The sequence below is a fragment of the Giraffa tippelskirchi genome, chromosome 11, assembly GCF_054371585.1.
Source record: "Giraffa tippelskirchi isolate mGirTip1 chromosome 11, T2T-mGirTip1v1.2.pri, whole genome shotgun sequence".
NCBI classification, from domain to species: domain Eukaryota; kingdom Metazoa; phylum Chordata; class Mammalia; order Artiodactyla; family Giraffidae; genus Giraffa; species Giraffa tippelskirchi.
Window position 1 is genome coordinate 14,892,689 of NC_137285.1, and position 20,166 is coordinate 14,912,854.

The following is a 20,166-nucleotide window of genomic DNA, read 5'->3' on the forward strand; positions in this document are numbered from 1 at the left end:
CAGTTGTTGTGTTGTGTGTCATGATAGCAGGACACTCTCCCCACTACCTGTGTTTCTGTGGTTTCTAAGATGTTTGTATTGTCAATATATGGCTTTTGACAATTAAAACTTCTAATAATGAAACTGAAGCTATCGGAATTTTTTTCTCCAGTATCATAATTGTTTTCACATTGGTGTTCATTTCAGAATTGAACCTCCTTTGAAAGACAGGAGGCTCCAGATTTCTCAGGCGCTATCATCAGTGGACAGCTCATTATGGCCACCTGCCCCTCCCCCATCTAAGCTTCTATATTAGGATCGTCCTGCGTCACTTGTGGGATTTCTCAGGCCCGAGCGGCCTCTAGCATGTCAAAGCACGTTTGTCCTAGACAAGGTCATCGTGGATCCCTGAAGGGAAGTTTCGGCTCCCCCAGCCTCCCCTCTGCATCCATCCCTGAAGGCACACCGAAGCTGGACCAGCAGGCGGTGCTAAACAAACATGTCCTGACTCCAGCCATGCCACCTGAGCCCCTCTCTCTGTCAGCCCTCTGTTACTTACTATTTACAGGGGCCACAGGAGGGGCGAAGCTAACATGCAAATGTGATGCCTGGTTATGCTACTGGTTAGCTGTTTTTTTTATTGTGGGGGTGGGGCTGTTAGGGAGAAAGTTACAGCTTTGGACTGACCCAGGGATTTAATTTCTCTCTTAAGCCTGAGCTGCCATCACCATGGAAACCAACTGTATTTTCAACTTCCTACCAAAGAGGGGCGGGTAGAGCAAGAAGCTGGCAGAGTGCTGGAAAGTTCCTGTTTGTTCTTTGAGTAAAGAGGGCATGGCCCTGATGATGGGTGGGCGGGAGGGTGCCCTTCTTCAGATGTCAGCGTCTGAGAGCGGGTCACCTCCCAGCAGGCTGGTTCCGGTCTCCACGTGGGAGTCCAGCAGGAGGGGTGTCCGGAAGGAGGTGATCTCCCCCAAAGAATCTAATGCAAGACAAGGGCTCCAGAGCAGTGAGAGTTCAGGTTTAAAATAGGCTTGGGGTGTGTATACAGTTGTTCAAGGAACAGATGGTTCTTAATTAAGGATATGAGGTGGGAAGGGGCAAGAGGAAAGAGCTGCAGACTTTTCCTTCTCTTGCAATTTCCTCTCCTTGTGGAGGAAAGCAGTGCAAAGATGATCGAAAACCAATGGCCCATTGGCTCTGGAAGACAAGCCAGCACTTTCGGCAGCCATCTGCCTCCTTCTTTAAGTTTCCCTTCGGTTCGTTTGAGAACAGGGCAGGTTCCCCTGAACCCAAGCTGACCCAAGGCCAGGAGGGCTGTGAGGGGTGGCGGAGGAGGACAAGGACTAGCAAGTTGTGTTAAAGTTGGCGCTAAGCCTCCACCCAACCTACAGAAGGCGGGTGGCGGGAAGGGGGCCAGTAAGAATTTTAACAATTTTAGTAAGCTGCTTACATGGGCTTCCCAGGTGGCACTAATGGTAAAGAACCCGTCTGCTAATGCAGGAGACATAAGAGACTCAGGTTCAATCACTGGGTCGGGAAGATCCCCTGGAAGAGGGCATGGCAACCCACTCCAGTATCCTTGCCTGGAGAGTCCCATGGAGAGAGGAGCCTGGAGGGCTATAGTCCATAGGGTCACAAAGCGTTGGACATGACTGAAGCGAATTAGCATACATGCAAGTTTAGAAATAAGTATATGGCACATGAAGCCATTTGGGTTTTTTTTAGAAACATGAGAAGTGGTACAATGCAAGTCACGTTGCTAGAGTGGCCATCCTCTCTAGGAGACACCTGGGCGCTCTCTCTGCTTTGCACAGCCCCATCCGGCCAGTATCTGTCATTCAGGGTACCTGCTTGACCCTGGCAGGCATCTGAGTTTGCAACTTCTACTCCAGAGCAGTGCATCTTAACTTTAAAGTGCAGACGAATAACGTGCAGATGCTGTTTAAAATGCAGATTTTGATTCGCTAGGTCTGGAGTGGGGCCAAAAGTTGTGCATCTCTAACAAGCTCCCAGGTGATTCCTGTGTTGCTGCTGGTCCACGGGCCACAGCTGGAAGAGTAAGGGTCTAGACCAGCGATGGCCAATATCTGCAGTGATGAACATGTTCTATATCTGCACTGTCCAGTACGGTAGCTGCATGTGGCCACGGAGCCCTTGAAATGTGGCTGGTGTGACTGAGTAATTAAATTTTTATTTTTATTTCATTGTAATTCACCTAAACTTAAATAGTCAGATGTGGCTGGTAGCTACTGTATTGAACAACACAGGCTTAGAGAGCCCCCCACTAGATGAAGTACAGTGTTGATAATGGAAACACTACCCCAAGAATCAGGAGAACTACATTTTGAAAGCTGGACTACAAGGCCTCCTATTGTATTCTTGGCAGGCAGGGAAAAACCTTTCCTTCTAGTCTTTCCTTCCCACTAAATCGGTGTTGCTTTTGCCTGGTGGAAGGCTGGTAGTGGCTTCCCAGAGGTAGTGTCTGGCTACCTCCCTGCCTAGCCAGGTTAGCCCAGGCACTCCCAAGGCCCCAGGAGATGGAACACGAACAACTCAAAGCAACAGGTCCAAGCAAGACCCCTCTCTGTGCCTATTTCTACAGGGCCAGTTGACTGAGTCTGAAGAGCACATAATGGAAAAACACTCAGCTAGTACTCTTTTTAAGTGGGAAGGGAAAGGAATAGGACTGGGGGGAAAGAGAGGAGAGTAAAAAATTAGGAGAGAGGACAAGAGTGAGAGAAAAGAATTAGGGAGGGGAGATGAATCTGGGGGCTAAGCTATCAAGGAGACCAGAGTGAGGACAAAGAATAGGGAGAATAGGCATGGGGGTGGATTAAGGAGACAGATGTCAGGAGGAGGGGGTCAGAGGGAAAGAAATGAGTCAGGCAAAGGTTAAGGATCAAGGGGTTATCCAAAATTGACCTGGATGGACAGCTATCTCACATGGCCTGCAGGAGTCCCCACTACTACCCCAGGGCAGGAAGTGTTAAATACTTACCTCCTCGGTGGATGATCAGAAGATGACAGGGTGGGGCTTCTTTGGTGCATTTGTTGTGGCACTTTAACCTGAGAGAGAAAAACAAAAGGATGGATAGATGGATGGATGTCAAGATGAACAAGTGGATGGATGGATGGGTGAGTGGATGGGTAGATGGGTGGATAAATAGATGGGTGGGTGGATATATGGCTGGGTAGATGGATGGGTGGATGAGACACACCAATGGTTCAGAAAGCTCTGGGTAATATGGATACCAAGACACGGGGTAAGATAAGACAGCTACTGCAAAGGCATACCCTTGGAACCTAGAAAATTAACTCTGGAGAGAGTTTTTCTGCCATCCCACACTCACAGGTCAGCCCTGGGTAGTTCAAGAGTAGGAAGCAACTGTTTAACCAACAATGTCCACTTGGACTTCATGCTTTGAAAGACATTGTTATCTACCAGTCTATATTTGTCATCATCATTCAGTCACCACCTGCTTACATGAAGACTCATTTGCCAGCCATTGTATCAAGCATTCTATAGATGCTAAGTTATTAGATCTTTAAAGCACTTTTATGAAATAGGTATTATTCTTCCCATTTTACAGATAGAAAAACTGAGATTAACTGACTTGTCCTAGCAGAAACCCTGGGTCAGTGGTGCCTGAGGCAGCCTCATTTTTTTCTTAAAGGCTCATTCTATAGGAGGCAGTCAACCAAGACTTCCAATTAGGATGAGATTCGTAACAGGTATTAAGTTTTACGGGTATTATGTGTAAGAGTTTAGAGGCAAAATGTCTTCCTTTGAGACAAATCCAAGATGTCACCTTGCTCTTCCCCATACCTTTGTCAGATTTCAAAGGGTACTATGACCTGGTTTTATCTTTTTCTTTTCTAAGGCCCCCAGACTCAGACCCATAGGGAAGGTCCCAGCTCCCATGGAGATAACTAGTGTTGCATCAAAGCTCTGATGGAAAGCCCTGCTGAGTGTGAAATTAGCCTTTAGTTCATTCTACAAATAGGTCCTGGGGACACACAAAACAGTTACGCAGATGAAGCCCCTATGTTTATGGGGACAGTTAATAAACACATAAATATCAGGTCGTTGCCAGTGTGGGAAGATGGTGAAAAAATAATGCAGGGAAACGAGATGGAAAGTGACAGGAGTGGGAGGGGAAAGGCTCCAGTGGCACAAAGGTTAGAGGGCAAAATCAAACCTGGTGGGTTCAGGGGTCAGAAGTTAAAGGCTGATGAAGCTGAAATGAAGAGAACCAGAGTGAAAGGAAGATCTGAGGAAGGGGAGGTGCGCGGAGCCCCAGTACGAGAGTCTGTATTTGATTCCACAAACACCAGGAAGAAATCAGAGGCTTTAGACAACTGTGACTGGGTCAGATGAATGCACCTGAACTGGGAAGACTGCTGATGACAAATGATAGTCAGACCAAGAGGTTTCTGTACTCTTCCCTGATTGAAATAGCTCAACTTCTGGAAACTTCCAGAAAAAGACTGTTCCTTTCTGCCACCCCCAACCTAAGAGTCTTCTTTAGCTTACCCAGCTGGAAGACTGATGGGCAGGTGTGAAGCACCCCGTTCTCCATCATGGGCAGCGCCATGGAGCGAGGGCAAGCAATTCAACATTACCTTTGGACCATGTCCAAATCAGGACGAGGCAGGTGAGACCCCTAGTGACATCAGCCATCTCCTCCACTCTGTCTTCTGCAGGAAGGGAGCAGCCCTCCTTCACCTCTGGCTGCAGGGTGGGAGATGGAACATGCATCCTTCCAGCCAAGGCTTCAGAGGGCAGTGTAAGGGCCGGGAGCATGGCCCCAGCTCCTGCAGAAACCCCAAGAGATTGCTCTCCAATGCTTGGACAGTTAAACCTTGCACAGAGGTTCTCATGTCAAAAACGAGAGTCCACACATCCAGGACTTGCTGATCCAGCCAGTAGGATGAGCTTGGCACTGGAATCACCCAGACCCTGGAGGGGAGGGGGTACAGGGACTGAGGCCAGACATGTCTCACTTATGAAGAATCATTTTTCCAGAAGGAAACACACACAATTCCACCAAAATTAGATTTTTTTCCTTTTCACTGCCTAAGAAAGAAGAGCCACTAGCACACAATTTATTGGTAGACCACCTATTTCTGAATCAGATTTCCAAGGCATACCCTCTCAGGGTTCTGACTGGGGAAGTGCTGGGAGTGAGTGTGGGTTTTCAGCAAATGCACGCCAGAACTCAAGGACCACACAGAAGAGGGACACATTCTACTTCCCAGATAAGAGATGTCTGGATGCCTAAGTCTTCCAGAAGGCAGGGTCCTCCTTGCTCCATACTCCCTCCCCCCAAAAATAAACAGATTAAAAAGTAAAAGGAAATGGTGTCAGGATAACATACTGAACAAATCTGAGTTCAAAGCCTGACACCACCACTTCCTGGCTGTGACAAGCTGGGCAAGTCGCTGACCCACTCTGAGCCTCAGTTTTCTCATCTGTAGAGTGGGGACAATCACAGCATCTGTCTCACAGGACAGTAGAGATGAATGATACAACAGAGGTAAGGTGCCTAGGACGAGCACTTGAAGTTGCAGATACTCTTGTTTTTATCGTGGGGGTTGTGTTTATTGTTAGTTTGTGCAGTGTTCCACAAACTAACAATATGTGGGATAAACTAACAATTTGTGGGACAACTCAGGGGTGTATTGTCGAGGGACTGGACCCCAGGTGCCCACGACCGTCACCTGCTCTTCTAGGACCCAGGAAAGGCTGCCTTCCCTTCCCGTCCCTCTCTCACTTCTCCACACCTGCCCCCCGCCCCCGCCACTGGGGTGGCCTGGGCTCACCTCTCAAAGAAATTACTTGCCCCCAGATCTTTGTCTCAGGGTCTGTAGAAAAAGGGGAGCCCAACGAAATCACTATGATTATCAGAGGAGGTTTGGAACACCGACATGGTCTGCCTCAAAGCTCTCACATCAAAACCAAGTCTTCTGCTCCTTGTCCCTCATGTGTCCCTTGAGCCCACAGTCCTTAAGGAATTGGGTCCTCCATGTGCTCCATTCCACAAGGAGGAAAATGGAGATGTGAGGAGAACACAGTGGAACGCTCTGGACAAACCTCTGTACCAAATGTGGCCCTGAGGAGCCCTGTGAGTTAGGATGGTAGCTCTGATCAACTCCGGGCACCAGGTAAAGGTCATATGTGCTTCTAGGTAAAAAGCCTGGGCTTCAGAATCCAGCTGACCTGAGCCTGGGCCACAGTTCTACCTTTTCCAGACCAAGGAGGCATCCACCTGCCTGGTTAAGTTCCAGGTTCCTCGTAGGCAGAACTGCCATAAGGATCCAACGAGAAAATGTCCGAGTGGTGCCCACCTGGATGGCAAATAGGTTAATGTCTCTGCAGGCAGGGCTAAGGCACACTTGAGGGCACACAGGGAATGTCACATGAGCCTCAGGCAGCCTGGACACTTGGAAAGGATTTATTTAAAACTTTCATGGGAAAGAGTTCATTTTTTTCAACTTCAAAGGCTAGCAGGATAAGCTTCAGTTATCAAGAAAAGTTGCTTACGTGGGATATCTCATTCTCCAAAGGAGCTGCTGGCCGAATGAGACATCCTCTCTGTCTGAAAATTAAATATGTGAATTTATCTTGGGGGCAGGATCTGGGTCTTCCTCCTCCTTGCAGCAACTTTCCTACCCTGCTGTCAGTGCCTGGTTTGGTGGCTGGTGCCTGATACATGCTGAGCAGACACTGGAGAGATGGAGGGACAGAGGAGAAGAGAAAGAAACAGGAAGGCAACCCAGCAGAAGGGAAAGCCCCCAGATTGCTCCTGGTGTGGGAACATGAATAGTCTTCATCAAATTTTCTGAATTTGTTTTTGATGTGGACTACTTTTCTTAAAGTCTTTATTGAACATGTTATAACATTGCTTCTGTTTTATGTTTCGGTTTTCTGGCCGTGAGGCATGTGGGATCTTAACTCTCTGACCAGGGAATGAACCTGTGGCCCCTGCGTTGGAAGGTGAAGTCTTAACCACTGGATCATCAGGGAAGTCCCAAGTCTCCATCAATTTTTAGGAAGTGATTTCTATTTCTTATAAATTGTATCCCTTGCAGTTTGTGAAGTGCGAACACACCCCCTTCTGCATTCCCTTCTTTCAGCCCTCCTTCCTCCCCAACGTGGGGGTGGGAGATGGGGATCTGACCACAAGCAAACTGGACTTCTGTGGATCCTGCCCAGGAACTGTATGAGACAAACAGTTTTACGAGCAGCTCTGCCCTTTCCTTAATGGATGTGTCCTGGCCCCCAGCAGCCCCTAAGAGCAGACACAAGCCTGGCATGGGGCTGGGATCAGAAAGGGGGCCTTCCTGGACGAGGCGCCATCATGACCCTTGCTGGTGAAGACAAACATGTTCATTTCAAGTGGTTTGCCAGCAGAGTCAAACCAATTTATTAAAAGTTTGCTCCGGGCAGCCTAAATCCCTGATCCTTTCTCTCATCCCACACCAGCTCACTCTGCAATCTGCCTTTCCTTATAGAGTGCAAATGCTGCTGCTGGTAAGTCGCTTCAGTCGTGTCCAACTCTGTGCGACTCCAAAGATGGAAGCCCACCAGGCTCCCCCGTCCCTGGGATTCTCCAGGCAAGAACACGGGAGTGGGTTGCCATTTCCTTCTCCAATGCATGAAAGTGAAAAGTGAAAGTGAAGTCGCTCAGTCATGTCCGACTCTTAGCGACCCCATGGACTGCAGCCTACCAGGCTCCTCCGTCCATGGGATTTTCCAGGCAAGAGTACTGGAGTGGGGTGCCATTGCCTTCTGCAAGAGTGCAAATGGGATGTTTTTAAATACCTGGTCCCTGACATCCAGTTGAAGAAACATTAAGCAAACACCCAATTGGAGCCAGGCACTCTTACATAATCCTGGGCAATTCTGAACAACAATCCTGTGAGCAATGGATACTATTACACCCATTTCAAAGTCAAAAAGACTGAGGCTCAGGAAGCAGCCCAATCACATAGATAGTAAACAGCAGACTCAGGATAACCATTCATTTATGCTCACATAAAACAACATCATCTTCTCCCTCTGTGCCAGGTGCTGTGTGAGGCACTGCGAGTGTATAATAACATGGGGGAGAATTCTTCTTTAACCACCTTTCTTAGAATAATCTAGCAAGGGGTTTACTCTCTAGATGGGTATGGAAACCCATCTCTTGTCCTTTCAAACATGAATGCCATTTCACTCATTCCATTGTCTCAAAGTCAAGTCACCTCCTAGAAATGACCCCATTTGGATGGGAACCAGGATCCCAGAGCCTTGGGTTCAGAAGAACCACTTCCCTCCAGAGGCTCCTTTTGAGATCTATTCCACCATCTAGTATTTCCTGAGCACTTACTATGCCAGGCATTGTGCTCACTCTGTTTGTATGAATGGTGAACAAAGCAGACACAGCCCTTCCCTTGAACAAAGTCTGGTTAGAGGGACAGAGTGGTAAATGGACAAACACAACATCATATGTTACATGGGATGATCTGAAAGGGCAGGATATGGCGCTTTGGAACTGAGGGGAGTCAGGGAGGGCTTCCTGGAGGAAGTGATAACTGAGCTGAGCCCAGGGAGCTAGCAGAGGTACACAAGAAAGATCTAGGCTGAAGCACTAGGGTGCAAAGAAGCATCAGTGAGTGGGCACAGGTGCTGCCTCAGGGTTGGTGGCATGGAGAAGCTGGAGCTCTGGGCAAAAGGAGGGACGTGGTGAGAGGGGAGGAAGGAGAGGTAAATAAGAATGGCACAGGGTCTGCTCAGGAAACTGGATTTTATTCTGAGAACTGAGGGGAACCAAGGAGGGTTTTAAAAAGGGAGGTGAAGGCTGGATAAACATTTTGGAAAGACCTCCCCCCAGCCCCACCCCACCCGGGGAAGCAGATACTTACACTTACAGGGCAGCCAGTGCCCCTCTCGGCTTACCCCTCTTCACTCTCCTGCCTCTGCTTGCCTCCCCAACATCACTGTATTATGTGCTTCTTAAGGCTTCTTGCAAAATCACTAAACCAAATCAGTACCCTCTTTGCAGTGGGCTTGTCTGTATGAATACCCCAACTGAAAGTTTTGTCTAATTTTGATTCCCCTGGGGTCTGTCATTTGAGCCCGTACTTGTAGAAATGTCTCCTTATGGTCTCAGTGAAAGACCTCAAAGAACACACCCCCCTTCCCTCACTGCTGACCACCCAGTGGGGTTCAGCTCTTTGGCCTTCAACTGAGTTAGAAAGAGAAAGGCAACAGCCGAAATGAGCAAGGGAGATTGGGAGTATTAACACAGAAATCAGAATGAATGCTCCAGCAACATAATGGACAATAATCAGGAAAACCCTAGCACCGGTCTTTCCATAAGAGGTCTCTGTAAGGAAGCTGTACATTTATTACCTGTTGGAGACACCTCCCCCAACCCCACGCCCCACTTCCCCAAGAGAGGAGAGCGTGACCACAGAGTCACAGAGTCTTCTGGGTTCCCAGCACCTCGGGGCGGGGGGGCGGTGTTCATCACAGAGACCCTTTCATCATCTTTCAATTCAAAAAGGGATGATGGGAGAAGGCAGCAGGCGGGGGAGGAAAAGACTGATAGCTCTGGTCCAGGGTCAGGTTGAGATCAGATTCTCATCTTCTGCTCGTCTGGTTCAAGGAGAGGCAGAGTGGGGACCAGCAGCTGTGTGGCTGGTCCTTTGCCCACATAAAGTGGTTAAGGCTCTGGGATTTGAATCAGAGGGATCAGTGGGTTTGAGGAGTGGATTCACCCACAGTGAGGCTTTTGGGCCAACGAGTTATTCCTGAAGGACTCTGTTTTCGTAAAAACGGGGATAATAATAGACCCTACCTTCCCTGGCTTTTGTAAGAATTAAATGAGTTCATGCATGTAAAGTACTTAGCAGAATGTCTGGCACTCAGCAAGCCCTCGATACATGATACCATGACCATCACCATCATCCTTGTATCCAATCCCCACCTCAACCTCCAGGAGAATTATAATCAACCCTAACATACAACTGTGATTGGACCGAACTATAATAGGTGGGGACTTCCCAGGTGGTGCTAGTGGTAAAGAACCTTCCTGCCAATAAAGGACACATAAGAGACTCAGGTTCAATACCTGGGTCAGGAAGATACCCTGGAGAAGGGCATGGCAACCCACTCCAGTATTCTTGCCTGGAGAATCCCACGGACACAGTAGCCTGGCAGGCTACAGTCTGTAGAGTTGCAGAGTCGGACATGACTGAAGCGACTTAGCACACATAATAGGTAAAAACGCATATAAGGGACCATTAATTCTTACGATGATTATTGCAAAAACTGAAGTGTTTCTATTAATGGAAAAAATAAGTTTAGGCTTCAAGCTGGTGATCTCTGAAATACATGCTCATAATTATATCCTGCCAATATCCTGCCTGTTGTACAAATTCCTGAAGCTTCCAGGAACTTCACAGCAGCTGCAACACCAGCTCATCATTTCCCCAGTTTTGCAAGAACTGGGAAAATTAGAGCACCCAGTGGCTCAAACCAACCATGGCTTACTTCCTGCTTTTATCTCCTTGTCACCTGTGGCTGAAGTCATTTTGCAAACACAGGAAAATTTCAGATAAAACATTGGACTTTGAGGGAAGGACACTGGAGAGGAGGGCAAGAAGGGCACCGAAGAGCATGTGAAATCCAAGTGAAGAGATCCAATAACAGAGCAAAACCAGATAAAGAAGTGCCTGTAAAATGGCAAAGGCACTGCTTACGTGAAAAGAATTAAGTGCAATCATGTCTAGCCAGGCTACCGCAGGCAGGAGGAGGGGGAACTATGGAAAATGCATTAAAACACACTGGAATAAACTGGAAATAGTGTGCTGTTTCTAAACTTCACTTTCTACCTTTCCAGGGAAGTGATTATGGCTCCACGCCTACGGAAGCGGGCAGTGACCTTAATCGGAGCATGTAAAGTGTTTCTACCAGCACAGAGCTGCCTCTGCCACCCTGGGTCACCTGGGACACAGGACTTTCAGTGCTTGACCCAGGGAAGTCCCAGGCAACCCGAGCAGTTTGATCATTCTATTTAATATTTTAGTAATGGCACTCTAATGCTGGCACTTAAAAGCTGAATAATGGATATACAGTCCCACTGGTTGGGGATGAGGGATTTACGATATAAAAGAGTGGTTCTCCCCCAAGGGCAATTTTGTGCCCCCTCCACACCCCAAGGGACATTTGGCAATATCTGGAGACATTTTTGATTGTCATAGCTGAGGGTGGAGTAGGGGAAGGGTGGAGTGGGTGTGTGTGTGTGGAAGTAATGATGCTAAACGGGACAGCCTCCGTACCACAAAGAATTATCTGGCTCAAAATGTCAAGAGTGCCAAGGTTGAGAAACCTTGTTAGGAACCCTTTAACTAGTCTTCCAAGAAACTGGCTGGTTCAGAAAATCCCCCCCCCCCAAAAATGGAGAACAAGGACTACAGAAAAGTAGGAAATGGGCTGACTTTTCCAGAACTTGGACCTTGCTTAAACCCTCGGAGGTGACTTGGTGAGTCTGTTTCTTTTCCTGTTTCATATTAATAGAGAATCCACTTCTGTAATGAAATAACTGCTGAGCATCTTAAAGAGTCTGATATGAAAGACTCATCAAATCATTAACGTGACTGGGGCACTCACATGTCTCATCACATCAAATGAACACAGTAGCCTCACTTTATGTCAGAGAGGTTTAGAAACTTTCCCAGAGTCACACAGCTTGGAAGCAGCAGAGCCAGGACCTGCTCTTTCTGGCTCCAGCGTCTGGATCGTGCTGTTGGTGTCCTAAGTCGGGCTCCCTAGAAACAGATCCTGAGACGGGCAATCTGGCAAGTGATTTATGGAGGGAGTTCTGCAGGATGTTCCTTAGCAGGTAGGATGAGGGACAAGCTAAGCAAGGACATGGTTGCAGGTGACTCTAGTCTCAGCCTGATCCCACAGGGGCTCTGGGGTGTGCACTGTACCCTTGAGTCTGTCTGCCTGCAGCCAAGGAAGCTGGCCTTTGCACACCTGCACCAGGTACGCCTTGACTGCCTGCCTCTGAGTCCCCGGGGGAGAAGCTACAATCAGCCAGGGAAGCCCCCCGGAGAAGGTCTCAGGTTTGCACTGGTAGCACAGGCATCCTTAAAGGAGGTCACTGGGAATGTGCTCAGCGGCCACTAAATTAATCACCACATCTTCAAAGCAGAGGAGCGAGGACACCGTGGTCCTAGAGGAAAATGAGTCTTATACATCTGCAAGGTGTTCTGATACCCGTATGGTTCCTGTCTCAGGCCCCAAGAGCTGGTGACTCAGAGCACAGCAGGACTCTCCACCACCGCCCAGAGGCATGGCCATCCTGACATCACATTTTCCTCCCTGCACCGGGCCTGGTCCTGGCCGGTGAGCTGGTCCAGGGTGGTGGGAGCTCCAGAGCCCAAGACTGCTTTCCCAGAAGAGCGGCTGGCTGGGTGGTGAGGGGTGACCCCCCTCCACGGGCCTAGAGCTTCAGGAAGCAATATCTGGAGTCCTAGGGCCGGTACCACGGCTGCAAAGCAGAACTAGTCTCCTCTCTACCCTAGACTCTGCCTGCAAGATATGCTCAGCCCAGGTTCGATTCCTGGGTTGGGAAGATCCCCTGGAGAAGGAAATGGCAACCCACTTCAGTATTCTTGCCTGGAGAATCCCAAGGACAGAGGAGTCTGGTGGGCTACAGTCCATGGGGTCTCAAAGAGTCGGACGCGACGGAGCGACTAACACTAAGTCCCAAACCAAGCCTTTGTCCGTGCTGTTTCCTCAGCCCAGAACACTCATACTTATGTGCAAATAGGAATTATCTGGGAGGTTGACTAAAAATGCAGATTTCTAGGCCCTACACCCAGAGTCCAGGTCAGAGTCACCTTGGTTCAAACTCTTATTTCCTAGAACACAACCACTCAAATCACCACTGCCAGTTTTCCTGCAAGAAACCCAGAGAGATGTGGAGAGGTTTCCAAGGAACCCGATCTCAGCCCCGCAGAAGTGTCCTTCTCTGGAAGGACCCTGAGAAGGAGGAAGGGTGCAGATAAGACATGACTGAGCCAGGGAAATCCATCAGAATCTTACTGCAAAAGCAAACTTCAGTCAGCTGAATCCATGGTTATCAGACAATACATGGTCTGTACTGACAGCCAACCACTTAGAACTCAACTCCATTCCGTGCTCGTGAACCTATTAGGCGAAAACGCCTCATTTTAGATAACTGCAAATTGCTTTCTGAGCATAATTTCCTATTAGTTCATTAATCTCTCTTTTCAGAATGCTCACAAGACAGCTGATGATAATTCCGGAGGAAATGGGCACTGAACCAAAGCAGGGGGGAAAGGGGTTAGACATTCAGAAGTACTCCGGCTTCCTGGGTGGAGGGGTACTCCCAAATTAGTTTAATAACAGTATTAACTTTTATTTATTAAGTTCTTATAATAGGCCAGGTACCAGGCTAAGCATTTTCCCTTATTTAGTCAGCTAAAAAAAATATTCAGTAAAGTAGATGTCATTTTTTTTTCTTTCTATATAGCAAGAGGGCTTCCCAGGTGGTGCTAGTGGTAAAGAACACACCTTCCAGTGCAGGAAATGTAAGAGACCTGGGTTCAATCCCTGGGTTGGGAAGATCCTCTGGTGGAGGGCATGGTAACCCACTCCAGTATTCTTGCCTGGAAAATCCCATGGATAGAGGAGCCTGAGGCTACACTCCATAGGGTCACAAAGAGTTGAACATGATTGAAGTGACTTAGCACGCATGTAGAAAGAAATTGAAGCTTAGAAGTGGTTACACAGTTAGTGATGAGTCAGGATTCAAAGAGAGGTGTGTGTGTGTCTGACCTACAGCCTGGGTTCCTAATCATAGCATATCTTTTTTGACTCAGCACACAAATATTTACTGGATGAATTTACTGGAGAGACCAGGACGAGCAAGATTCATGTCTACAGAGCGAGGCCAAGGGATGTAACAGCAGAAGAGACTGAAAAACAATCAGCAAAGACGGACCAACGTTAAAAAAAAAAAAAAACTCATGTGCTAAAATAAGGTTTGATCTTGTGAAACCAGTGGTTTCATATATAGAGCAATGGTTCTCAGACTGTGGTCCCAGGACTTGCGCTGGCAGCATCAGCATCACCTGAGAACTTGTCAGAGACACAGATTCTGGGGACCCACCTCAGACCTGCTGAACTGGAGACTCTGGGGTAGGTCCAGGAAGCTGTGTTCTATTCAACTTTCCAGAGGATGCTGATACACACTCCAGTTTGATATCCATAATCTACAGAAATAAAATCAGCTCTGCAAGGGGATTTGGAGCTCACAAGAGCAGCGCTTCTCAAAATTAATGTGCACAAGAGTCACCAGGACAATCTTAAAATGCAGATCCGGGTGCAGCAGGTCTGGGGTGGGGCCTGAGAGTCTGAGTTTCTGGTCAGCTTCCAGGTGCTGCTGCTGCTACAGGTTACAGGCCCAGGGACCACATTCAGAGTAGCATATGTCTAAGCCAGGGAGTTTCTGGCAGTAACACCACCAGAATTGTCCTAGATTTTTTAGTTGCTTAGTCGTGTCCAACTCTTTGCCATCCCATGGACTGTAGCCCGCCAGGCTCCTCTGTCCATGGAATTCTCCAGGCAAGAATACTGGAGTGGGTAGCCATTCCCTTCTCCAAGGGATCTTCCTGACCCACGGATCGAACCTGGGTCTCCTGCATGGTACGCAGGATTCTTTACTGTCTGAGGCACCAGGTAAGCCCTGTTCTGGGTTTTCTTTCTTTAAAAAGGCAGGGATGGGGTGGGGGGGGGGGAGAGAATCACTACCTTCAGGACAGATTTAAACCCAAGCCTCTGTAAATGCTTTAGGGTAACAGGAAATGTCCCACATCAGACACCACTTTTTCCTCCAAGGTTCCCAATCAGGTTTAAGACCTTCCCTGAGCACTCCAATTAAAACTGCAGCCCCTTCCCTGGCCCTTCCTGCCTCCCTTCTCTGCTTTGTTCTTCTCCTTAGCACTTCAGCATCATCTGAACAGATGACCTATTTCACTACTTTGTTTACTGTCTGGCCTCCCCATCTCCATCCCCACTAGCATGTAAACTTCCTGAGGGCAGAGATTCTGTCTGTTTCGTTGACTGTTGTTTCCCCTGTTCCTAGAACAGTTTCTGGCACATAGTACATGCTCAGTAAACATCAGTCAAGTAAATGAACAAATAGTTCTGCCCATTTTTTTAATCAGCTCAGATGGCTACGAATCTGCCTGCAATGCAGAAAACACAGGTTTGATCCCTGGGTGGGGAAGATCCTCTAAAGAAGGAAATGGCAACCCACTCCAGTATTCTTGCCTGGTGAATTGCATGAACAGAGAAGTCTGGCAAGCTACAGTCCATGCAGTTGCAAAGAGGCAGACACAACTGAGCAACTAACACTAGAACAGTTCCCGGCACATAGCACATGCTCAATAAACATTGGTAGAGTAAATTATGAGCAAATAGTTCTGCCCATTTTTCTAACCAGCTCCCTCCCCATTCTCGGCATTGCCCTCTGGGATTCACTGGTTACTGCTTGTATGCCCGCACTTCAGCTTCACCGAAGTTCATTTCTCTATAGTTGTGTCTTCCCCTAACCTCTTTGACAATGGGCTCTGTTTCGCTTTTCTGTCCTTCATCCAAATCTTTCCAACTAAAATTTTACCAGTCTTTGAAATCACATATAAACAGCCATCCATCCTCCCCACTATTACTTAATGCAAAAAACTGCAGAATTTCACTGATGGAAGAGTAAAATCAAACTTCAGCAGATGATATCAGTAATGCAAGCTCCTAATGGCAACCTGCTCCAGTACTCTTGCCTGGAAAATCCCATGGACAGGGGAGCCTGGTGGGCTACAGTCCGTGGTGTCGAGGAAGAGTCAGACATGACTCAGCGACTAAACAGCAACAACAATCACATACCAGAGAGAGCACTAAACTCTGCTGACGTCATGCGAGTACAGCATCAGAGTTCCTGAGGCTCCTGAAGGTCTGTGGCTGCTACAGAGCCTGCTTTCACCTTTTGGGTGGTTGTTCTAAAGTGAAAGAAAGTGAAAGTGAAGTCGCTCAGTCGTGTCCAACTCTTTGCGACCCCATGGACTGTAGCCTACCAGGCTCCTCTGTCCACGGGGATTCTCCAGGCAAGAATACTGGAGTGGGTTGCCATTTCCTTCTCCAGGAGATCTTCCCGATCCAGGGATTGAACCAGGGTTCCCGCATTGTAGGCAGACGCTTTACTGTCTGAGCCACCAGGGAAGTCCTAAGGGCTGAGCAAACTGGTTAGATCAAGTGTTCCTTCCAACCAGGGCTTGGTTTGAATCCTGCCTCTTACAATTCCAGGAGGCATTTCTGTAAAAGGTAAGAGTGCGGATGAATGTTTGATAAAACGTTTGTCATCTGGGGCGAGGACCTTTCACAGACTCCTTCCAACAGCCCTGTGGTGGGGGTGGGGGAGAGGCACTAACATCACACCCACTTTGCAGGTGAGGAAACTGAGCTGGCGATGAGAGTCCCTTCCTAAGGTCACACAAGGAGTTTGGCGGTGCAAGTGGGACTCCAGCTCAGTTCTGCCTGCTTTAGAGCCTCTGCTTCTGGCAGGCACCCACCTCTCTCTCTCAGGTCCCCATCCCTCCCCCACCCTTCTGCAGGGTCTGAGCCTCTGCTCATTACTTCTAGAACAGAGAGAGCATGAGTGAAGGCTACCTCAGACTTCTGCCTCTAGCGCTGAAAATTAAAACGGCTCAGGAAGCGTTCAGCCTCACGGATTCCTGGCTGCGTCCCTGTCACCTAATTACCTGACTTCAAAGCCTCCGCTCGGCAGGTGTGAGGATGTGAAAGCTGCTGTCTTCCCCTCAGAAAGTGGTGTGACTACACATAGATGAGATGGACCCCAAAGCATCTGGTGTACCGGGGAAAGCAGAAGTTCCACCTGGACCCGAAGGCATGGCTTGGTGCATCTCAGGGTCAGAAAGAGCAGAGGCCACCATCCTGGGGACTCATCTGAGACCAAGGTGGGGACGTGGGCCTCCAGACAGTAACACCTGCTAGCTACTGCCCCCAACCTGTCCCCGAGTGCCATGGAGTTTAAGGTTCCTTAGAGGCTGGAACTAATTAATCCTCCCCACAACTCCAGGAGGGAAGGCGGCTCAGTCTTGCCTTATCACTGAGACATCCAGGCTGCAGGGAGAGTAAGAACTCCTTCATGGGGCAGGGATGTGGGGAGGCCTGATGCAACTTGAATCAGTTCCCAACCTGGGCTGGACAAGGAAGAGGGAGGCTGGAGGAGAAAGAAAGAGTCCTACTTTTTAACTTAGTGGCTCCTATAAAGCGATCAGATGCATACTCATTTGCAACCCTTGATACAGTTGAACGTTAATATTTTACAGACCAGAACGGGTATTTAGTACAAATTTACAGGAGGGAAGAGGAAGACCAAACAGAAAGGCATTTGTGACCTTTGTCAGAAGAACCCTAAGCCTGACACTGGGCTATGTCCTTTGGTGTTGATTTGTTCAGTCCTCACCACCACATCTGGAGAAGGCAATGGCACCCCACTCCAGTACTCTTGCCTGGAAAATCCCATGGACGGAGGAGCCTGGCAGGCTGCAGTCCATGGGGTCACTGAGTTGGACACGACTGAGCAACTCCACTTTCACTTTTCAGTTTCATGCCCTGGAGAAGGAAATGGCAACCCACTCCAGTGTTCTTGCCTGGAGAATCCCAGGGACGGGGGAGCCTGGTGGGCTGCCGTCTATGGGGTCGCACAGAGTCGGACACGACTGACGCGACTTAGCAGCAGCAGCAGCACCACCACCACCACCACATCAAGCAGGTGTGACGATCATTTCTTTGGTGCAGATGAAAATCCTAGCAACAGAAACTGAGGCGACTCTCCCACGGTCACTGAGCTAAACAGTGGAGGGACCAGGATGTAAAAACCTATCTCAATCTGACTCCGAGGCCTACGTTGGGCATCACAGTCCCTCCTGCATCCCGTTGCCAGATGCGACCTGGGGTGGGTACGTGGAAGCTGGGAGAAGTGGGGGCTTGTGTGGTCTGGTCTTCTTGCCAGAACTTGAGACCAACATGATGTCACAGAAAGAACAGGAATTTGGGGGGCAGGGTTCAAGTCTTGACTGCCACTTCTTAGTTGTGTGACCTCAGGCTTATCCTAGCTTTAACTCAGCTTTCACATTTGTAAAATGGGAAGAATCAGAACCACTCCCACTCAGAGAGACACCATGAGGAGAAAAAAATAAAGGGCAAAAGCCCTTTGCAAAGTTGAACTCAGGGATTGGCAAACCATGGCTGAGGGGCCAAAACCAGCCATGGCCTGTTTTTGTACAAAGGGCTTTATTGGAATAGATAAATCTGTCGTGCTTATTTGTTTATATGTTGTCTATGGCTGCTTTTGAACAACACAGCAAAGCTGAGGGACCCTGTGGGCCGCAAAGCCTAAAATATTTACTATCTGGTCGACCAGAGAAACAATTTGCCAACCCCTGATTTCAGAGCCTGTGGAAATGCAGGTTCTTGCTGTACTCTGCAGACAGCACTCCGCATTTTCAGCATAGACCATTGGCTCCAGTTCTTACTCACAAGCATTCTCCTGACCCTTTTCCCCAAGTGCAGATGTTCTTTTAGGGCCTATTTCCAAAAAACAGAGCAAGCAGCTCTCCTGAGAGCCAAGGGACAAAACCCACTAAGCCATTTCAGAGCCCAGGCTGGCTCCGGCCTGACATCAGGCACTGTGAAAAGGCGCTTGTGGGAACAGCCACTTACTTGCAGTTTTTACACTTGAGGCCAAAAAGCATTCCTTTCCCACAGACTGTGCACGTCTGAGACATCCAGTATTTGGTGGAAAACCTGTGAGGAAGAGAGAGAAAGTGTTCAAGGCCAAGGTGATGGTGACTGACCACTGGAAGGAGAAGCAATGGGCCCTTGATTCCAGCCCCACTTCTTCCATATTAGATGCCTTAATCAAACTGCTTAAACCACTGGAGCTTTGGTCTTTTCATCTGGAAAGTGGGCATAATAACACTATTGACCTCAAAGGTTGTTTGGAGGATTAGACAAGGTCATGCATGTCAAGGGCTTCACCCAGGGCCTGGTAGACAGAAAGCGGTCACTGCATGGGGTTGTGACTGTATTATTACCCAAACATTCAAAACAGTCATTCAGTCATTCAACAAACATGCCTGGAGGCCTACTATGTGCCAATTTCAGTTCTAGGACAGATGGATGGGGCTGTGACTATCCTCAGAGAACCACAAAGCAAGGTGCAGTTTCCCTGGGAGTCTGTTCCCTATCACTGAGCTGAGCCTTCCCCATCACTGCTATTTACATCCCTGGTTAGGGAGCTTCAAGAGGGCATCCCCCCAAAAAAGTGGAGACCCCAAACTTTAGTAGCAAAGAAGAGGCCTCTAAAGGAAAAGACTTTTCGGACCATCAGCTCACCTCCCTCCCTAGCCACTACCACTCGCTGCAAACAGAAGGCAGTTTGGAGATTTCTGATATACAGCTAAGAACTAGCAGGAATAGAGGTGCATTAACTTCCGGGGTTCCCTGCTGTTGCCAGGGTGCTTTCCTCACCTAGAGATACCAGGAAGCATCAGGGCTGGGCCCAAGAAAAGTACTGAAGGCTGCCAGGTCAGAGTTAATTTTCATTTTCAATTTTTGTCACCTCCAGAAGGACTTGTATCTAATCTCCATTGCCTCACAGTGTCAAAATGAAAATTGGAAGTGATTATGTAACTTTGGTGCTTGAAAATTTTGAGGGCAAGCCTGCATCCCTCTGCTGTACCATCTTGCCTGATTTGGGTCAGTCACTCTCCAAACAGAATGAGCTGCATTCCGAAGCTTCCATGTATAAGCACATAGCAATATTCTGAACACAGACTCTTGCGGCCAAGAAAACTCCCTTCCAAGTTTTGGACTGGAGGTTGGTTAAGTCCCATTCTGCCCCTTCAGTAGGGCCAGCAAGTTTGGCAGGATCTATTTTGCAGGATTTGGCAGCTCTGGGGAATGGCAAATGGGCTCGTGTTCCATCCACTAGCAGCAGTGTGGGAATCAAGAGTATGAGTGGCAGATGGGAGTTCATTCTCCTTTTCCAGCCCTCTCTCATCCTTGGGATCAGCAATCCC

The 20,166-nt window shown here is 48.4% G+C and overlaps 1 protein-coding gene across 3 annotated transcripts in view; it reads right to left on the reverse strand.

Moving 5' to 3' along the window:
• The window catches only part of KSR2 (kinase suppressor of ras 2), a 476,682-nt gene that overhangs the window by 105,346 nt on the left and 351,170 nt on the right, over positions 1 to 20,166 (reverse strand). For 2 of the 3 annotated variants that reach the window (XM_081539723.1, XM_081539724.1), the window contains exons 7-8: positions 18,806 to 18,889; positions 2,981 to 3,048 (exon numbers count right to left, since the gene is read on the reverse strand). In XM_081539723.1, coding sequence (XP_081395849.1) covers positions 2,981 to 3,048; positions 18,806 to 18,889 — 152 coding nt within the window. The remainder of the gene's footprint in view (positions 1 to 2,980; positions 3,049 to 18,805; positions 18,890 to 20,166) is intronic. The other variant, XM_081539722.1, reaches the window with a different exon arrangement.